Source organism: Camponotus vicinus, unplaced genomic scaffold (genome assembly GCF_025532165.1).
Source record: "Camponotus vicinus isolate PSW18456_S1 unplaced genomic scaffold, iyCamVici1.0 SCAF_4, whole genome shotgun sequence".
Lineage (NCBI taxonomy): Eukaryota > Metazoa > Arthropoda > Insecta > Hymenoptera > Formicidae > Camponotus > Camponotus vicinus.
In genome coordinates, this window is record NW_028141976.1 from 8238872 (window position 1) to 8260068 (window position 21197).

General features: G+C 37.0%; 2 protein-coding genes across 13 annotated transcripts in view; one reads left to right on the forward strand and one right to left on the reverse strand.

Moving 5' to 3' along the window:
- The window catches only part of Ten-m (teneurin transmembrane protein Ten-m), a 683381-nt gene that overhangs the window by 505961 nt on the left and 156223 nt on the right, over nt 1-21197 (forward strand). The gene's annotated exons all lie outside the window — the stretch shown is intronic.
- LOC145970198 (uncharacterized) lies at nt 5901-9078 on the reverse strand. The gene is made up of 4 exons (XM_083096746.1): nt 8458-9078; nt 7909-8082; nt 7351-7650; nt 5901-7152 (listed from the first exon to the last, which is right to left on the reverse strand). The coding sequence occupies exons 1-4, from the start codon at nt 9063-9065 to the stop codon at nt 7059-7061; spliced, it is 1176 nt and encodes a 391-aa protein (XP_082952872.1). The 5' UTR covers nt 9066-9078; the 3' UTR covers nt 5901-7058.

Consider the following 21197-nt stretch of genomic DNA (forward strand, 5'->3'; position numbering starts at 1 on the left):
GAAACTGTTGTCTTATAAATCATATACACGGTGCAAAATTCGCCAACACGAAATGTCGAGTTCGTTAAGTGCATGACCGGCATCAAAGCATGATATCCACGTAAAACATAAGATCCACGCCGTAATTGAATGCCATTGAATAACCATCTCGCGGAAATAATGGCCCCTTATTTTCCCACCGTTTCCTTCCAGAAATGAGTTCTCGCGAATACCAGAGCGAAATGAACGCCACGTAGTTGTCTGTCCGATCTTCTACTATCTAGGAAATTACGTTTCGAAGAAGAGGAATCGGTAGTTATTTATTTCTTCCGCGGCATCATGCATTTTTTCACATCCAACGAAGACGTCCGACAACCTCGTCGTTGAATTTTTACTAAGACTCTTTCGTTCCCATTACTTTTTTGTTTGTTCGTGAAAGATACAGGACCCATGATCAGAAACGACTATATGTATATTGTAGAAACTAACGAGTTTTAATCTCCGAAAGCTGGTCATAAAAAACTTGCTATTTTAAATTCATGAAACCAATAATCTCCTTTACTCGTAAGTACTAAGAAAAATTTAATTTCCTTTTAAGAAATTACTTTATGTGTATATAAATGCACAAGAATATTTATGATGCATTTATATTATAAATTTATTTATGCCTCTTAGTTGTATTAAGCTTCCATATTTAAAGTTCTATTAAATTTTTATTAATTGTATATATAAGCTATAGATAAGAATGATTTCTTTGAAAGATATATTCGTCAATTTTTTAACTTTCTATACATCGTATAAAGTAAGAAGAAGAAGAAGCATTAGATCCCTTCGCTTCATCTGTGTCCTTATACCAAAAATTATTGACACCGGAAAATTATCATTCGCTCGCGATTTTCACGTCGTCTTTGCCTGATTTTTAATGACGCGCAAATTTTATTTCTGCGCCCGAATATCGAGAAATTTTTTTACGACTCCGTAGAAATTATGGCTGAAGGAACCCTCTGTACGAATTATGGCGAGAAGGAACCCTCGAAAAAATCTGAGTCTGCGAACGAATTATTTTTTTACACTCTATCCGTAGCGCCCCGAGATGAACATTCAACTCGCATTTAGTGATTACGCGTGATAATTTTTTTTTTGCACTATCAAGCAGTGAACGAATGACAATTAATTATATTTTAATTACACGTTATTCTCATTATACGTAGCGATTGTATTAATAGTTAGACATTTCCCGTAAAGATTTGATTAACTCGATTATTCAGATTATCGAGAGAGATAAATGTACGTTTTAGCATTCGTTCCAGCACGTTTAACATGAGCGCGCGGGTACTAATCATGTCACGAACTATATAATTGCATTATCGATCATAATTATTAATCAAATTTTTCTTCGCAAGAGTTAACCAAATTAATCAAATTAACGGACATGAACAAAAGGCGTAGAATCAAATTTTGCTCAGGCCGTTGTAATTGGATTTTATAGAAATTAAAATATCGAGAATGTCAAATAGAAATTTCAACGAAAAAATTAGACAGCTTAAAGACCTTTTAAATTGCAGACATTTAAAAAATATATATTGACGTTTGCCAGAACGATAAATGATTCGAAAATTTACAAACAGTATACACAACATTTTCGAATGACATCCGACATCGTCTCCCCTTCGATATTACATTTTGGTTTAATTGTGTATTCTTTCCTCTCGTCTTTCACGCTTGGTAGGGAGATTTCGCGAAACATTTCCGGCGAATTCCTTTTATACTCGTGCGCCTTTACACTTTGCGCGGCTCGAGCCAAGTCGGAAACAATTATTTATAATGTGTTCCTCCAGACGTCTGATTAACCCCGTGGGTGAATGAAACTTTCGCCCCGTCGACGTGCGCTCTCAAAACGGGTATTTGATTATTCATCTTCTCCTTTCTTTCTAGTGTTTTTTTTTTCTTTCACGACTCTCTATGTCCCGGCGCTACGTCGGAGTGAAAAGAGGGTTGTGAAACCGTGGAGAGGACCTACGGTAGTGCAATCCCTAGGGCTGCGCCATCTCCCGTTCGCTCTCCCTTTCCCTCCCCCTCTTCTCTTCTACCAGCAGCGACTCCTTTCACTCTTCCGCATTCGACCACCCTGGGTGGAGGATAAGGTATTCTAATGCCTCGGAGCTTTTGCCTCTCACTCCCTCTCGCTCCCTGTTTCTCCCATCCCTTTCGTCCTTAACCTCGTCCTCTCTATCTACCTATCGCCTTTCCGTGGCGAAACCTCACCGTTGGTTGCTGGCTGGTTGCTCCTCGAACCCGTCTGTACCCTTTCTCGTGCTCCTTTTTTTCTTTCCTTCTTTTTTTTCCATATCTACCACCGCCGCGTCGTGCGTATTCGTGAATAAAAACCGAAGGGCACGCCAGGCGGTCTGGCTCTCGCGGGAAAATGGAAATCCGATATTGGTACTTCGCCCTTTAAAAGGAGCGCGCGCACCCGCGCGCCTACCGATACGAAACGCGCGCGTAAATTGTACGGTTCCACGCTCCGCGCGGCAATTTGCCAGATGAAAAATCGTCCCTCGACGGCGCAATGGAACCCCCGTTGAAAAACTCGATCGCTCGCGCCCGCCCGGTACATCGAGACTTTTGCACACAAACCGAAGTTCCTCCACCGAAGGTTATTTATAAACGCCATGTATATAAATGCAAAGTGGAGGGTCGCGTATTTCATCCGCGATGGTTACAGTGAACAGAGACTCCGAATTCCGGTTCGATTGCTTCGATTTTCGAGGGCTATAAATACGAAAAACTATCTTACGTTAATTGCCACGTTCCCGCGCTCGCAACCGCGCGCAAAAGTCGCAAATTGAACTAATCTAAATTAACCCATGCGGGATTTACTGGTTTCTTAATTAGAATAAAGGGTCGCGAATTAACGGCGATCTCGACTATCGCAATGTAGATTGTTGGGAATTACAGGAATCGCTCGCAGCACCAAGTTACAGTCTCGAGGAAATGAAGACACGATTGTCACGCGGAGCGAGTTACATGCTAGCCTAGATGACCTAGAAAAGTATTTAATTGAGAAATAGCGGAGTGCAAATAGAACCGAGGGAAAGACACCTGCGAAAGCGGTAGTAAACGATGGTCGGGGTGTGGAGTGGAAAATGTTAGGGGGATATGGAGAGGGTGTCAGAGGGTAGGCCGCGAGAGGAACGAGCGGAATTTATTATCACGTCAGCAAGTAGTCGTTATGTTGCCGGGAAAATGGCACGAGGGGGGTTGAAAGCCGGGCGTAGGCCATAGACTAGAGGAAAGGGAAGGAGGGAAAAAAAGGGCTGAAAAAAGAAGGGAAAAAAGGAAGAGAGAGAGAGAGAGAGAAAGAGCGTTCTTACAGACTCACGAATAACGGGCCAGCTACCATTTTTATACGTCCTTCAGTCGTCAATTTCGGGAGAAGACGACCGGCAACGCGATCCAGATATTTTCGCGCATTCATACCGAAATTTTCATTCGGCATCCCCTTACGATCTTTCGTGCGATCCCCATACGATCGCGCGCAAATTTACATCGCGAAGGCATTTCTACTCTTTTTCTTCTCCATTCCATAACTGCGCTAAACATAACTATTATCGGCTCGAGATCCGATAGCGAGGATATGAGATTTCTTTTTCGTCGCTTCCGTAAAAAGATACGAGACGATTGACCTTGCTCGCAAAGTAAGAAGACATTACAAAGGAGACGCTCTCGAAATGGGAATGCGCTTAAGAAATACGAAACGCGCGTTGCTTAATATAAGGATTCTCAGTGTTCTGTAAGCTCCGAAATATCGTGAAATATTTTTGAAATCAGATTAACCCTTCATATATGTATATATGCGCCGCTATGTCGTTTAAATATTCAATTCCATATATCCTAGGCAGGCAGTTCCGGCGGATTAAAACATTCCTAAATCTCCATCGCAATCCGCTTTTATCTGTTTAACTCTTAATTCGTTGCCGGAAATTTAAATGGAACATCGTTTACGCAAGTGTGCGCAATTTGCGAATTTATCCGTTGCGGAATATCATATTCTCTAAAACTTAATTCATTAGAAATTTATCACTTGAATATTTGTGCCGTAAGTAAAACAAATGAGATTATTTAAAAGAATATTAGAAATGAAAAAAAGGTATATACAGAATATTTGACAAAGTGTTCCACTAAAAATATACAAGTAAATCTCATTGAAATAAAAAGTCTACATTATTTTACAAATAATGAAATTAAAATTTTGATATTAATTAAAGGAGATCGACTAATGAGCGCGCGGTTCGCATGGCTAGTCCGTGAGATACATATATATATATTCTAGGTGTACCCCAGTGAGAGACGAGTGTCACATAGTAACGAAAAATTTGGCCGCCCGTACTTGTGTTTTAAAACTTGTTATCAAATATTTTAGAATTGTATTTCTTTGTAGACAAATAAATGAATAATAGCCAAGAGCTATTGTAGCGATTGAAAATTTTTCGTACGATATATTAATTTTTTAATAATAAAGACATAATAATAAAAAAAATTATTATATAATATTTTAAAAAGAGATTGTTGTACATACATAATACGTGTGTATTTGCGGTATTCATATAATAAAATTAACTTAATGTAATGCGATTTGGTTAGAAATTGAAGTGCTTCCTGCATTCTAACGTAACTGTAAGGACACGAATTAATTTCGTCGTTATGAGATTAGGATATTAACGAAGCATCGCGTTCTTTTTCCGTCTGTAATATCGTCGACAATGATTATCAAGGGATGTGTTATGGAAGGTAATATAAGATTCTAATATTAAGGATCCAAGCCCTATATACTTCCAGTTATATGAAAATACAATTCTCTCTCTTTACAGTTAATAATCTTACCTATTAATGATTACAAAAAGAATTACATAATTACAAATGAATGTTATAATAAATATTAGAAACAATTCTCCAATTCCTGCAGGATATTTTTGAATTAGCAAAAATTAATTCCGTTAAAGCGTAAAATCATCGAATCAATAAATATAAATTAATTGAATATTGCAATAAGCTTTAAGTGTATTGGAATAATTATAAATTAAAAAGATTTCAATTATGCTTATGTAAAAATTTTATTTATGAAATTAAATCAACTTTACATTCCTTTCATTACAATTATGCAAGTCAATAAATTGAATATGAAAACCTATAATAATATCGGTTTAAACATTTGTCCACACAATACGTTTGAAAATTTATTTTTATAAAATCAATAACAGATCATGTCATATAATACGTAATGTCACTTAAATTTTTTGTCGATGTTCGATAAGTGGAGTCCATTGAAAGAAGAAGATATATTTCATAAAACAATCGATATAATTATAAATTTGTGTTACATTAATGCAGGCCTGCGGTTAGTTTGCACTTTTCTGTCGATTTTGTCTACTGTTATCCCCACTCCTTTTATTTCATAGTTTCTCGCGAAAACGTAAGACGCTCGAGTTCAGGAATGATTATAGTTATAAATCGTTCGGCACATATTTCCCTTGCACTTTCCATTTTTCTAAAGTTATTACAATTATAATTATAATATTGATTATTATAAAATTAGAACACTAGAAACAAAATGGAAAATATATTAATTGTATGTATATATATGATTAACAATGTGGTGCATTTTAGTGTTACTTTTGACCTTATCACATAATAATAATTATAATAATCATAACAATAATAACTTTACAAACAATGTATGGAATAATAAAACCCCATATGATTTATAATTTATCGTTCTAAATATCTGAACATCTTCCGCGTACAATCTAGATGCTATGAAACAAAAGAAATAGGAACGGCAATAAGTAAAATTGGCCGAAAAGTGCTAACCGCAGGCCTGCATTAATGTTACAACAAAAAATCAATATAAATCTAATATCTTATAAGATTATTAGACGCAATTAATGCAATAATTAGTCATCATAAACGCATTATTTTTCTCACTTATTTTTTAGGTAACGTTTTGAAACCCTAATATCAGTTTAAATATTTATCCTTACAATACATTATAATACAAACAATTATTTTTACAGAATCAATAATAGTTCATGTCATACAATATGTAATGTTACTTAAATTTTTTGTCGATGTTTGATAAGTGGAATCAATTGAAGGAAGAAGATATATTTCGTAAAACAATCGATATAATTATTAATTTGTGTTACATTCATGCAGGCCTACGGCTAGTTTGCATTTTTCAGCCGATTTTGTCTACTGTTATCCTCACTCCTTTTGTTTCATAGTTTCTCGAGACTTCTCGCGGAAACGTAAGACGCTCGAGTTCAGAACTGATTATAGTTATAAATCGTTCGGTACATATTTTTCTTGCGCTTTTTATTCTTTCTAAAGTTATTACAATTATAATTATAATATATTGATTATTATAAAATTAGAACACTAGAAACAAAATGGAAAATATATTAATTGTATAATATGTATATATACGATTAATAATTGTGTTTCATTTTAATGTTATTTTTGACCTTATAACATAATAATAATAATAATTATAACAATAATAACTTTACAAACAATGTATGGAGCAACCTAACCCCATATGATTTATAATTAATATCGTTCTAAACATGTAACGTTTCGCGTACAATCTAGATGCTATGAAACAAAAGAAGCAGGAACAGCAATAAGTAAAATCAGCCGAAAAGTGCTAACCGCAGGCCTGCATTAATGTTGCAACGAAAATTAGTGCAATAATTAGTCATCATAAACGCATTATTTTTCTCACTTATTTTTTTCAAGTAACGTTTTACGAATCGTCAGATTTATGAAAACAAAGTCAATAATGTACAATACATGTAGCGATATTATTAACGGACATAGTCTAACATCTCCTTCAAGATTTTTAAGTTTGTTTGAATTATATTAAGAATTGTTTCGGTGTTTTCATTAAAATGATCTGCAATCATATCGATAAGAGAGTCTTTGCCTGTGTCTTCATTTAAATATTGGTTACATGATTCGGAACTAGAGGTCGAACTTGACAGTTGGATTAATGTTGCTTGTTGTAGCAGTATCGCTAATCATCTTTCCTCAGTCTGAATCATCCCTACATCCGTACAACTGGATTTTCTGCGTTTATATGGAGGTTCCTCTATCTGAGTGCTAACCGCAGACCTGCATTAATGTTACAAGAAAAAATTAATATAAATAATATCTTATCATAGACGCAATTCTCTCACTTATTTTTTTCAAGTAACATTTTACGAATCATCAAATTTATGAAAGCAAAGTCAATAATCTAATCAAAATCAGAATTAAAAGTTAATAAATGCTAATGTATATAAATGCTAATAATTGTAGCGATATTATTACCTATTCTTTAACTCCTTGAATATTTCTATGGTTCGTTCCGTGTATTCAACAGCTTCTTTGAGTTTATTAATCTCCAATTGACTAAATTCTCTGCGTTTTCCTAAGGTACTAGAAATATCACGGGGATCAGGTGGTTGAGTAGATGGTACTTGCACGTCTATTTGTGAACCGTCCTCAAGAACATAAGCCATTGGTTGATTACGGCTAATTGATGTTTCGATTTCCATAATGTTTTCTCTTTGTGAGTCATCAGTATTAATGTCATCAAATGGATCGTTAGGATCATAATCAAGAAGTAATCTATATAAAACATAAAATAAAAATTACTGGATTAATCATTTTATAAAATATAGCTTCAATTATGTGCGCAATATTATGAAGCCTTTAAACTAGTATTTTTTAAAGTAATACTGTTAATTCTCTCACTTTTTTTTTTTAAGTAACGTTTTACGAATCATCAAATTTATGAAAGCAAAGTCAATAATGTAATAAAAAAATCAGAATTAAAAGTTAAATGCTAATAACTAATATATGTAGCGATATTATTAACTAACATACTCTGACATTTCCTTCAAGACTTCTTCTTTACGTTCACTTAAAAACTGAGTTGACTCCGTGAAAACTCCTGAGCTATCTTGACGATTAGCAATATCGCTGCTGGGATCTTGACGATCAGCAATATCGCTGCTTAATGTAGTATCCTCTCTGACAGTAACATCTGAAGAACGTAGTCTGTACAACATATAAAATAAAAATTACTGGATTAATCAGTACTAAAATCTAACTTCAATTATGTGCAACAATATATTTTATCAAGGTATCACAATTTGTATTTATGCATAGAGTCATAAATTATTGACTACAACAGTATTAAATTAGTAAATTTGTATGATATTTTGATTAATAACCTAACAATAAGTTAATTTGACCCAAATATGCAAAATATTTGCCGTAAACATGTGCTATAAATATCTGAACTTTATAATTTTATCCATGGTATACATTTTATTCTATTGTATGCAAAAGTATATAAATTATTCAAAATAAATATATAAATTATTCAAAGGAAGTAAATAAACAATATTCAATTTTCGCCGTTTCACTTACTCTTTTGGTATTATATCCCAAGGAATGTTAAGTCCCGGATCATTGCGATGTGTTTCGATCAAATGCTTTACGAACATGATAGCGTTCTTGGCTTCAATATCAACATTACATATCGCACATGTATCTACTTTGATCAACTGATTTTTTATGAGTAGCCCGATGCGATGTCTGCTTGCTTCCATATCTTCAATCTGAGTCCTTCCATATATCCAGTTTTCAAGAGCTTTCCAGTTACTAAATTCAATTTTATGAGCTTTTTTTAAATGTTCGCTGAGGTCTTTCGGAGCTTTTATGAATGCTTTATTATCACTTGACATAGGTATGAAAACTTTACAATGTTTGCATTGTATATATGGCTTGCAAATTTTATCTGAAGATATTGTCTTATAATACGGATCCCAGCTAAACCCCTTTGTATAGTGCGAATTTGAAATCTGATCAAAAGACTTCTTATGTCGTTTATCTTCGTGTTTATCCTCTAGATGTTGTTGTAGAGCTTTTGATGTTAGTAGTATAGGCGTATGAACACTATCACAAAGACTACACTTTACTATAGATAGACTTTCTAACGTAAAATAATTCCATTTCCACGGAGTGTTATCTGCCATGATGTCCGTTATATATCACAGATCGTGCGTTACTTAGTACAAAATAAGAATTATTTCAAGCAAGAGTGTACGAAGAATACAGAAGGTGTGTAGAAAAAAGGGGGAAAGGTCGCTGTAAGATGTGTGATTGTTTGTATGAATATAAATATTGATTGTCTAAATCTGCCTAACGTGTTTGTCTAACTTGTATTCGTTTAACAATATTATTTTATGATACGTGAAGGAATTATCATAAAAGACATTGATATTTTTATTTATGACGTGGAATTAAAGCCGTTAAAAATTGTAATCACATTAAATGCCCTTAAAACCTATGTAATATATCTTTAAAATTTGTCTTTAAATTTATATATGTTACTGAATGTGTGTGTGTGTGTGTGTGTGTGTGTGTGTGTGTGTGTGTGTATGTGTGTGAATCTGTTATTAAATTTTCAACTTGAATTTTTAATCTGCGTTCAAATTACAATTAAAACAATAAGACTATAATAAGCTGGTATTGAATTTTTTACGATTTGATATTATATTTTTAATTTAATAATAAATTCTCAATTTAACAATTTATCTTTAATCATTTCTTTATTATTAATATGTAAAAATTATTATTTTATTAGAATTTTTAATTAAAATATTTGTAACAACTTAAATATTTAACTTTAATTATTATTCGGATGAAAAAATTTTTGCCCGATTACTTATATGTTCATTTCTATATTTTTTTGGTTTTAGAAATTATTGGGAGGGGGAAGTTATATTCGATTAAATAAATGACAAATTTTTGAATTATTGTATCTAAATAAAACATTAGCTGAACGAATTTGATTTCAATATTTATGTATAACACGTATGCCAAATACAAGTGCAATATATATCTGGTCTAAAATAATCTTTTTTCGCCTAAATATATAAATTCTATTATAAATATCACATTATACTTTATCAGTGTGCAATTTCAAATATTCCCATATCCAATTATATTTTGTTTCTTATCATGATATTCAATTTATGTCAGAAATCATATATGTTATTAAATAAAAAAGAGAAACTATTTCAAAGACGAATGTACATAGCTGGATTTCCTATATTTAATTGACTACATTTGAATTATTTTTAGTACATATAATTGCATACGTTAATATACATTTGAATAAATAAAAATGTTATATACAGGGTGTCCTAGACCACCCGTACACCCCTTTTCTTTCAAAAACTAACCCCTATTAACCTGGCACCATGAAAAATCGAGTTCGAATATAGTGCATAAATAAGTGTTAATTTGTTGCTAATTTGTTGCTATAAGCGCGAATTTGTTGCTTCTACCGATTAGCAGGAAAATCATATTAAAGGTGGGGGTGCTAGCTTAATGGCAAGCTAGCACCCCCACTTCCGAAAAACACTTATAGCGAGTCGCAAATTAAAAAACAAATACACTAGAATTTGTTGCTAATTAGTTGCTCAAAGATACTGCAAATAGATTTTAAAAATATTAAATTTTTAAAAATACACCAATATAACATCATATACATATAAGCGTAAAGTCATTAAAAATAAGTAATTAACAATATCAGTTTGTCATAAAATTGTTTCTTACATAAAATAAACCATTTCTTAATTTATTGTCTACAATTCAAATGAAAAAAATCATTCAAAACGAGTGGCGGTGTTATCTTGCCGCCAAGAGTAAAGTACATTAACGCAATTAGTTGCTGCGATTATTTTAATCTTAAAATGTTTCCCTAATTAGTTGCTCGAAGAATATGCGATATCGAATTTATTGCTCCACAATTAACTTAAAAAATTCGACTCGAATGGGTGGTGGTGCTGGCTTGCCACCAAGAGTAAAGTACATTAACGCAATTAGTTGCTTCGATTATTTTTGTCTTAAAGTGTTTCCCTAATTAGTTGCTCGAAGAATATACAATATCGAATTTGTTGCTCGACAATTAACTTAAAAAATTTGACTCGAACAGGTGACGGTGTTAACTCGATTTTTTTTAAATTAATTGTTGAGCAACAAACACATAGTTGTTTCGAAGAAAAAATATGTAATTTGTAATTAACAATTACATATTTTTTCTTAAAAATAACTGTGTTTCTTTTACACCAATTGATTCCTCTTATTATTTTGTACATAAAAGTATTAAGGTAAGATAATCGAAAAATGAATATTTTACAAGATATTTTATGATTTACGTAAAATTAAGAAATTATTTCAAGCCTCATAACTCGGAAAGTACTTAATGGAAACTAACTTAATTATAGTGTTTTGGAAAGCTCTCGAAATGAGCTACAAGAATGTGCAAAAATATATAGGGTATTCCATTTAAAAAAATTGAAGTGACCTTCACGTGACCTTCAAATGACTCTTCAAGGTCAAACCAATGGTACCATCTTATGGCCCCCTCGAAACCAAACAACTTTTGTCTGAAACATTTTTCTCTAAAATGCTTAATTTTTGAAAGAAAAGGGGTGTACGGGTGGTCTAGGACACCCTGTATATATATATCTTGATCAATATACATGCGACAAATTGCTTCAACAAATCCAAACTACTCGAAAGAATCTACCGTAACAGATCCATGTTAATCTTTTTAGATATATAAGTAGTATTAAATGACAGATATATAAAAATACAGATATATAGAAATTTTATTCGCTTGAAACCATATCTGATACGTATTTAAAAAATTATATATTTAAGTAAACGAGTTTCGATTCTTATTTTATAAAATTAATTTATGTTGCATTAAAAACGCAAGATATAATTGTACATCAAAACATTAAAATTTTCTCGTCATATTAGTTATTTAAATTAGGTTTAAACTGATATAAAAAAGAGATTACGAAAGGCATACTATAAAAATGTAACTATTGATACACAACCTTAATTCTAAAATTGTCTAACATTGTCAATCATTTTATTACTTTTCTTTTTTCGATATACACTTGCTTATAACTACAAACTAGATTCGCAGTTTAATATTCACAAATAGGCATATTATAAATTAAATATGGCACATTTATATTACAGTGTTATCTTATTTCTATAAATTTTCTATATAACTTTTATATATAATACGATTATTGCATATGTTAATATATATTTGAAGATGTAAAAGTGTAATACTCGTATATATGAAGGTAATATAAATATACACATTTTTCATCAATATCATACATATGCGAAAAATTGCTCCTATAAAATTTATAGTAACAGATCCATATAACATAATCTTTTTAGATATATATATATATATATATATATCTAAAATATGTCTTTTGGCAATTTTTGCAAAAAATAATCAATCCTGAAATAAACGAGAGGAATGTTTTAAAATGAACACCCTGTATATATATATATATATATATATATATATATATATATATATATATATATACAGGGTGTTCATTTTAAAACATTCCTCTCGTTTATTTCAGGATTGATTATTTTTTGCAAAAATTGCCAAAAGACGTCAATTTTATTTTCGAGGGAGACATTTAAGTACATTAACAGCAACGAAATTTTTTCATCCCCTTCGTCTGTTTAATATTTCGGCAATGTTTAATTGTTTGCGAAATTTTTGTTGATATCGGAGAAAGATTTCTGCTTTTATTCTCCCTCCATTTCCGGCCTCTCTCTCTCTCTCTCTCTCTCCCCCTCTCTTTCTCTCTTTCTTTCTTTTTCTATTTCTCTAACACAATCTAATTTCATTTCACCGTACGTTAAATTTACATCAAATGTTTATTTTGAACATATAAATATGCGCGTTGTTAAAGATCAATTATCAAATTCATAATTTGATTATCTCGCGGGTTAAGGATCAAAACTCGAAAACGGCCGCGGAAAACGACGCAATAATTTAGTTCGATAAAACTGCAAGAGGTGACAACAGAATACAATAATAGTACATATCGTGATAAAGTTACAGCGGGGCCCGTATATAGGGGATGTGGAATATCGAGTGAAACTGGTTTAAAACACAAAATTCATCTAGCACGTACGATCCTCGGTTCTTTGACGCGGACTGCATTTTTACTCTCCCCCTGTGTTATTCGTTATCCGTGTAATATTTACTCATTCAAGGATCAACAGCGTCGGCTTCGATGAAATAAGAGACATGAGATTCACGTGAAAATTTAAACGTTACAACATATGACGCAGCGCGAAAGTTAAATATAATTAACTATAGACACACGCCGAGGATACAGGAATATTTATTTACTCGAATGTAGAATACCATTCAGAATTATCATGCCCTCGCGATAGTGGATATTTTTCTGAAATTGTAATTTTCGATAGCCATGTATTGCGTGGCTCTACTGTTAATATTACAAAATATTTTACTACGAGAGTTTTCCCTTTTTTCTCGAAATAATTTATATACAAGAGTATAATTTATGAAGCATTTTCATATATTAAAATAAGACTCGGGGAAGTTACAGTAAATTGAAGCTCTAATTATCGAGAATTAATGAAAGCACGAAAGACCCGATTAATGATCAAAATTGACGCCGGCGAGCGAACCAGCCCCCAGTCCTGACTCGCGCAGACTCTCCCGATAATCGGGAGACACAAGCCAGGACTTTGAATCCGTACGACACGGTAGCGGGTGCGCGGTGGGGTCTGGTAGGAAGATTGATCAAAAGAAACCAGATCCGGCGGATCCGGATCTCCGCGCATTAACGAGGCGAAGGCAGCGCGCGCCGATTTTCGTCGAGGTTCGCGATTGTCTCTCGTCGTCCTCATCGTCGTCGTCGTCGTCGTCGTCGCGATATTTCACGGTATGTCGGGGGAGGATGGAAAGAGCGGAGAGAGCGGGGGGGGAGAGTGACTTGGGGCTAGGGGAACGTCGAGGGCAGGGGAACGGCGAGATTTTCAACTCTTTGCTGATTAAAGCGAATTTCCTATGGCTCTCGCTACCGGGTAATCCGCTTGGTGGGTTTAGCGGCGGCAACGGCGGCGTCGACGGGGGTACCGACCACCTCCGTTTCCCTATCTCACGCTTCTGCGTGTACGTATATAACGTGTGTGACGCGCATGTGTACGTATGGGTACCGTATATCTGTGTGCGTGTGTGTGCCGCCGCTCTGATTTAAATTTATTTACATTTGTCCCTTTTCTATACGGCGCGCTTCCTGCGCGGCGCTATGTACCCCGTCGGCGCTATTGATTTTGTCCTCACTCACAAGCCACCTACTCCCCCACGGGTCCATTCTCTTCGCCCCTGGCCCGCCACCCATCGGCGCTCTTCTCTCCCCCTCCCTCCCCCTCCGCTCTTCTCTTCTCCGATGCCCCTTCCGAATAAACCCCCACATTCGCGACGTCGGGCTTTAGCCGCGGAAATTTGCCGTTACGAAATTCATCGATCGCGCCCTTTCCGCTTAGTTTCAAAAAGCCGTAACGTGACGTAACGTCGGCCCTGCAACGACGCGAAGATGGAGAAACAGCGCGGGGTTCGCTTGAGCGTGCTTGATGAGAAGAAATGAGAGTGCACGCTTGGTCGCGTCGTTGGACAAATTTTTAGGTCGCGCGGGGTGGAATTACTGTCAAATTAGTCAAATTAGTTTGCAGGCGAAGATTTGACACTAAGATTTCCTCAGATTAATAGTTCATTTGTCGGAGAGATTGACTCGCGTTATTTCTAGCTCTCTTGAGGAACGAATCCCATATGTAACGTAACTTCTTTCTCCCGTACGATCCATGCGAACCGACGCATGTGGATCGTTTCGCAGAGGAAATTAACAATGTCGGAAGTTAAATATGAATACACTGCCGGGGAGCGTGTATGCTAGGTGAGTACAGATAGGATATATACGTCGTGACGTCAGATGAATCGTGAAATCCAATCGACTTCTATCCGCGCGCTTATAAGAATTTTACAACAGCGTGTATAAATATACTTCACCGCTATCTCCAAGTTGGCTATGTGGAGCAAAGTTATCGCCGCGTCGTGTTTCTCTCTGCAAAACGCTACGCTCGATCGTGAGATCGTATGTTGCGCAATCGTTTCTTATTTTCTTACCATCTCGAGGGCGAGCGCATTTCGGTAACTCGTGTCGGCCGCGACCGGAATAAGAATCGTTTCCGGATATTTTTATTTAAGCGATTTTTTTTACTCCTTTTTCGTTAAATCGCCCGCCGGAGGCGCACGAACCAACCTGGAAATGAAAGAAAAATTCGAGAAGTCAGAGGGGGAGGGAGATATGGAAAGCAAACATTCGTGCAGTAGCCACGATAAGGTGGATCGTTGATAATCCCGTTGCTTGCGCTATCGAAGCTGAAAATCTCACTTTATCGCGTCTGTAGTTCAAATAACATCCTGTTTTTATGAACAACGCATTGCGCGAATAAATACATGAGACGTCCGCGGTACGTGACATTTCCGGGCGAAATGTAGTTGTAAGATATTATATTTATTATTATCTCTTATGAAGTTGCTTTGTTATTCCGTGAAATTAGGTTATCAGACTGGAACTCTAATTAAAACTTCATATTTCAGAATTTCATATTATATTAAATATCACATTGCATATTATGCGTATCAAGTTTCTCTTTGTTTTTTTCATTTATTAAAATATCTTAATATACTCAAAAATGTAATCAACTTGAACCGATTATAAAACGAAAATATTTCTCTTCGTAAACATCAGAGCTTTGTAAAATATTGAGATATATAATAAAAAAAATACAAAGTTCAATTAAATAAAACAGCACACGTACTAACGAGATGTCAGGGGTGTAATCGAATTTTACAAAAATGATTTCACAGTCTGCTTTTCTAAAAGTATATTATCGGAAGAATATATTTGGAAAATGAGAATATTCGCGGAGTGCTGTTATCCAAAATTTAGTATCGAAACTTTTTTGAAATTACATTTTATAGAGGCAATTCGTTCTGCGCCGCACCGGGATTGGTTTGCATTAATAATATCTTTATAGGGGCGCACCGGTGATCCCGAAGTCAGCGGTCTGACTCGATTTTTCATGGTGCTGTAGAAACGATCGTCAACGAAAACACGTTTGAAAAGAGCGATATAAACTGCTTTTAGACGCGTCATCATAGTTTCGTAGCCGTTTACCAGGAAACAGACGTAAATATAAACACAAAGTATTTTCTCTCGCAAATGTTTTCGAAAGCATTATTCACAAGTGACTTTTATTACAATATCTTTAGAATACATATCGATTGAATAAATTAATGAAATATATTTTGCAAAGTATCGGTCATTTTTTTATGTAATTTCACAGAGAATTTATTAGCATACGATTAATTTGTAAGAAAGAGGAAGAGAGAGAGAGTCGCGGATAAATGTATTCAAAACTTTTCCGAAAGAGCTTCGGAGCACGGAAAGGAAAAGTTGGAGATTAATCCGTGATTCTGCGTGAAATTTGAAATTCGGATTAACGCGAATTAACGGCGGTGTAGTTATACGCCAGGCTATTATCGCGATAAAACCAACAGGCGACCGCGCAACATGGATATCGCGAAATAAAGTTTCCGACGCCCGGGGGGTTTGAGACTTATGAATGATTCATTACTCAAACAGATACAGAGCGCGAGACGGTCGGGGTGAGAAAAAGTTGCCGGACGTTATTCGATCCGCGACGAGAGACGTAAGGCGCGGTGGCGGAGGCGATCCACCGGCGCTCTTCAGTGATCGAACTCGGCCTTTTCGCGGCCTGAAAATGCAACTGCAACTTTGCATCGTTATTCGACGATAAACATAATTCGCTCGAGCGAAAAAGCGCCTCTCTTTTGCGCTAAATGTTTCCTCGCGATCGCTTTACGATCGATTCGTTCACTTGCGAAATATTACTTACCGTCTCTAGGATCTGTGAAAGAGAGAAGTAAACGTCGTCCACATTCAGGCTCGTAAAATAGATATCGAAGGGTAGATGCACTTTATGTGCGCGCGCGTGCGTGCGCTCTGGATCGTTGACTCGTCTAGTTATCGGTATGCGGTTTTTCGTTGCGAAATATCCATTTCTCATCTGGGTCGGCAACGCGAGCGGGACGAATGCCTTCTTCGATGATATCGTAAAAATCAGGGAATAGCGCCATAAAAGGTTTGCCCGCGACGCGCGTTTACGCACGGGGAGGGTTTTCCCGGGGCGTCTCCTCTCCCCGAGATGTGCCGTACCGTCTGGTCCCACGGTCCGCGTCCGCAAGTTAAGGATACGCATTAAACTTTACTTAGGGCTTAACCGCCATCGAGCGCGAAGTCTTGGTTCTATTTGGGGTCAAGAACTTCTGAAGTACCGTAGTTATCTTCTGTATTATAAATGCATATCGTGCGCGCATACAACCCGCTGAATGGCACCCTGTAAACGAACTTCAAAATATGATGAGAGCATAAATGAAACTTTTAATTCTGCCCTGTGAAACATTTATGCGATGGATTATCCCAGTTTGCAGCTAACGCCCGCGTTAACGCGTTTGATCGATATGGAAATAACTGAGAATAATCTTATAATGTAGGGGTGTCGATTTTTTATTTCAAATACTATCTCGAAATTGTCGAAATAAAAATTTGAAAAAATCTAGAGTTAAGAAACTTAATATTATGTTTCTAAAATAAACACATACATATGCATATATTATATAGATTTTGTTATTTTATTTTAAAGAATTATTTTAATTAACTTTTCAGTCATATAAAACATAAATATTATCGTTCTCTTCAATGTAAATTTCTCGTTTAAAACTAAACTTTGTAAAATTGCACGAATCAGAGAAGAGTCCAATCTGTTTGAAAGAATTAAATACAACACGTTTGAGAGAAAATAAGCGAATCTCGCGCGTGCATTCTCTTCTTGTACTTTACACATCTAACGTAAAAAGCATAAAGGTTAACGTGCCCGTTCAAGGAAAACGCATCAGTTCGAGAACAAAAGCTAGCGCTGGGAGAACGAGTATAAATCTACACCTTACCCCGGAGGCATCACGAACTCGGCAAACATGAGGCAGGAGAAATTACCTGACGCGCGCGCGGACCACCTCCCTATACACATGCAATACATAAATTTAACTTACGCATAAATCCACGCACGTGTATTACGAAAGCGTGTCGAAAAGATAATAACTCGGTTTTAAGCGTTCCTCCGCCTCTCTCGCGGACTAGAGGAGTCTAAACGTACGTATCAAGGAAAGAGGGAGAAAGAAAGAGAGAGGAAGAGTGACGAGAAGCCGACAGCAATTACATCTAAATGCCGGTCGCTTCCAGGAATCGTCCTGTTTTAAGCTCGTCTCTAACACGTCCGACTTAACGTCACGTTACGAGTCCGATCTCGCCAGCGGCGATTCGGTTATCTCGCGCTGCCTCACCGTGGCTTACATCGCGGCGACACGCTCTCCCTAGGACGACGCGCACGATGTTCCTTCTCACGACGATCGATCGATAAAAGTCAGAGACTGGTTCTACGTCGATGAGAATGTGGGTTACTGCGGGAGGAAGTAAACGCCAGAATGTCCGAGCGCCCAGTAGTTCATTGCACCACCAGGTGGGAGGCTGCAGGGGTTTCTGTGACGAGTCGATAATCCACTTTTCCGTGATACGCCGGGGATAGTATCATTCGGACCTTAACGAATTCTCCGTCTCGTTTCAGCGAGCTTCGCGTCTCTCCCTCTTTCGACAGCATCGCCGATACGCATTGCAGAGACGCGTTAATTAATAATACGCTTCGAATGTATCAACTCGGTTTCCTTGAGCGAAGTTTGACGTATTTTCGAGGATATATTGTCCCGTTTACAATGATTATCCGTGTAAATTAACACACCGCGATAGATCCTACCACTTGCAAAGACCTTACAAAGACCTCGGCCGAGACGACAACAACGGACATCGACGACGACGACGACGACGAAGACAACGTGCCGGCTAATGAGAATCTACGACGGATGATAAAGTCAAGCCTGAAGTTCCGAGACGGGGGAACCGCGAGAAGGGAAGAAGGCAAGAGGGACGGGACGGCAACTCTCCCGCATAAGCTGACCAAGTTAAGTAATTTGCGCGCTCGGCGAATAAGTCATAACTAAGGTAGATTGTGACTAATTGTGTCCCAGGTGAGGGTCACCGCACGTTTTGCTGAACGTTTCCGGCCACCAAGACGCATGGAGGTCGCTAATAAGTCGGTTAAACTAAAATTTGGGCCAATCGTGAGTTGGCTGAGCGAAATGACATCGCCACCTGGGGCCCTTTTGCGCGATGGTGTCAATCTCGAATTTGAATTGGGTCAACTTCCGTTTTCCTCCAGCAACGAGAGAAGGCTCGGCTTCGTGCCGCGGTGCAAAGTCATTGCGTGTTTTACGATGGCGGAAGTGTATCCTCGTTTATACTAATTGACAAAGTTTTCAGACTAACTGCGCGAGAGCAAGAGATGATTGAGATCATTTGTATGCAGAATTGTTATTCTCTCTCTCTCTCTCTTTCTCTCGCGATTTGAGAAATGTGAAAATCTAAAGATGAATTTCTCGCAAAACCCAGGCGCGAACGCGACGTAAAGCAAAATTATACTTTTGAAATAACACGATAAGCGAGAATTTTATACGGAAAAAGTACCAGTTATTTTTGTGTAAATAATTATAAATTTTTCAAATGGAAACGGAAAAAAAGCTAGTTTATAGAGAGTTATAAGATCTGGAAGATTAAATATAAAAACCACTCACACCACTCTCTCTCTCTCTCTCTCTCTCTCTCTCTCTCTCTCTCTTTGTGTCGTCGCGATGCAATTACAGCAATTAAAATTTCAGCGTCGCGCTAAAAAGAGTAAAAAATGCAAATCTGCAAATATAAAGACTACTTTCCGTGCGCGACGCAAAGCGTCGCTTAACGAACAAATGGCATCGATCCGTGAAGGAAGCACGCTTCGCGCTGCCCGCGCGGTTGCACGTGCATTCTACCGCCTTCAAAGTTACAGCGCTTGAAAGGCAACGCGCGTCGCTCGAGACGCTCCAAATTAAATCTCAACCTTGTTAGTATTATGTTAACAATCGCGCCGCCGACTTCGTTCGTCCGCTTTAGCCCAGTTTTCGTTGTTCATTGTTGAAAAACTCGCGACCTGCCGCCGCGCAAAGCCACTTTAGCCAAGACAAGACGTAGAAACGGGAAAGAGAAACGGATTTGTGAAGATCTCTCGCAACCCCTTTCTGTCCTCTTCCTCTCCTTCTTTCTCTCTCTATCTCGCGTTCACCTTTAATAGATTTTCGCCCCTGCCTTTTGTTGCGAACGGCGAGAGCAGACGATGACCCAACCCCGTCAGACTTCTGTGCTCCTCGCTTCCTTCCCTCATTCGTCCGCTCGTTCGTTTCTCCTGCCGTCGTTTTCTATTTACTTTCAAGACTTTGTGAATCGTGTTGCGTTAGCTGGCTAGCTAGACGCCGTTCTATTCCGCACTGTCGTCGCCGTACTGTCATCTCCGGCCATCCGGTACCTACCGAACAACCGCGTCTCGCGTCTCGCGCCTCGCGAAGAAAGAGACCGAGACAGAGAAAGAGAGAGAGAAAGTTCTTCATCCCGGAACCCCGGAAAATAAACTCATGATTTAAAGCGTCTGAAAAAGAGATCTTTATTTCGCGCGACGCCCTTATTTCTGCGCCGTCCGGGACAACTAAGGCCTGATTAATGGCCTTTAGTTTTATTCGTTCTCCCGGTCGAGCAACCACGCCGCTCGGCTGACCTTTATCTCGATGCTCTCGGAGGCCGACTACCCCATGTTGTATCTAGTATTACTCAACCTGCACGTGGATCATGGAGTGACTTTAATAAAAAAGTGGCTGGTACGTACCGTTCATGCGCTCGCTAAAGTTAACTTCGACCTATGCCTCGCTTGTCCGTCTGTTTTACGCAAGCGTTGTTGCATCAATTCATTCTTCGAAGCGCTCCGAGCTAATTAGATAATTACTTTTTTACACACGACACGATATAGCAAAAACGATGAACCTTTAGCGGAACAATAATGCGCCACGTGTTGCTAAAATGATTTTTGCCTCGCTGAGAATTTATCGTTGAAACATTCATTGATGTTAGATTTGCCGAAAGAGAGAAGCGATCGATACAAGACAATGTTAAAATTGCTTTGATAATTCACCGTCCGATTGAATCCGAATCAATTGTGAACCCAATGCGAACTCATTA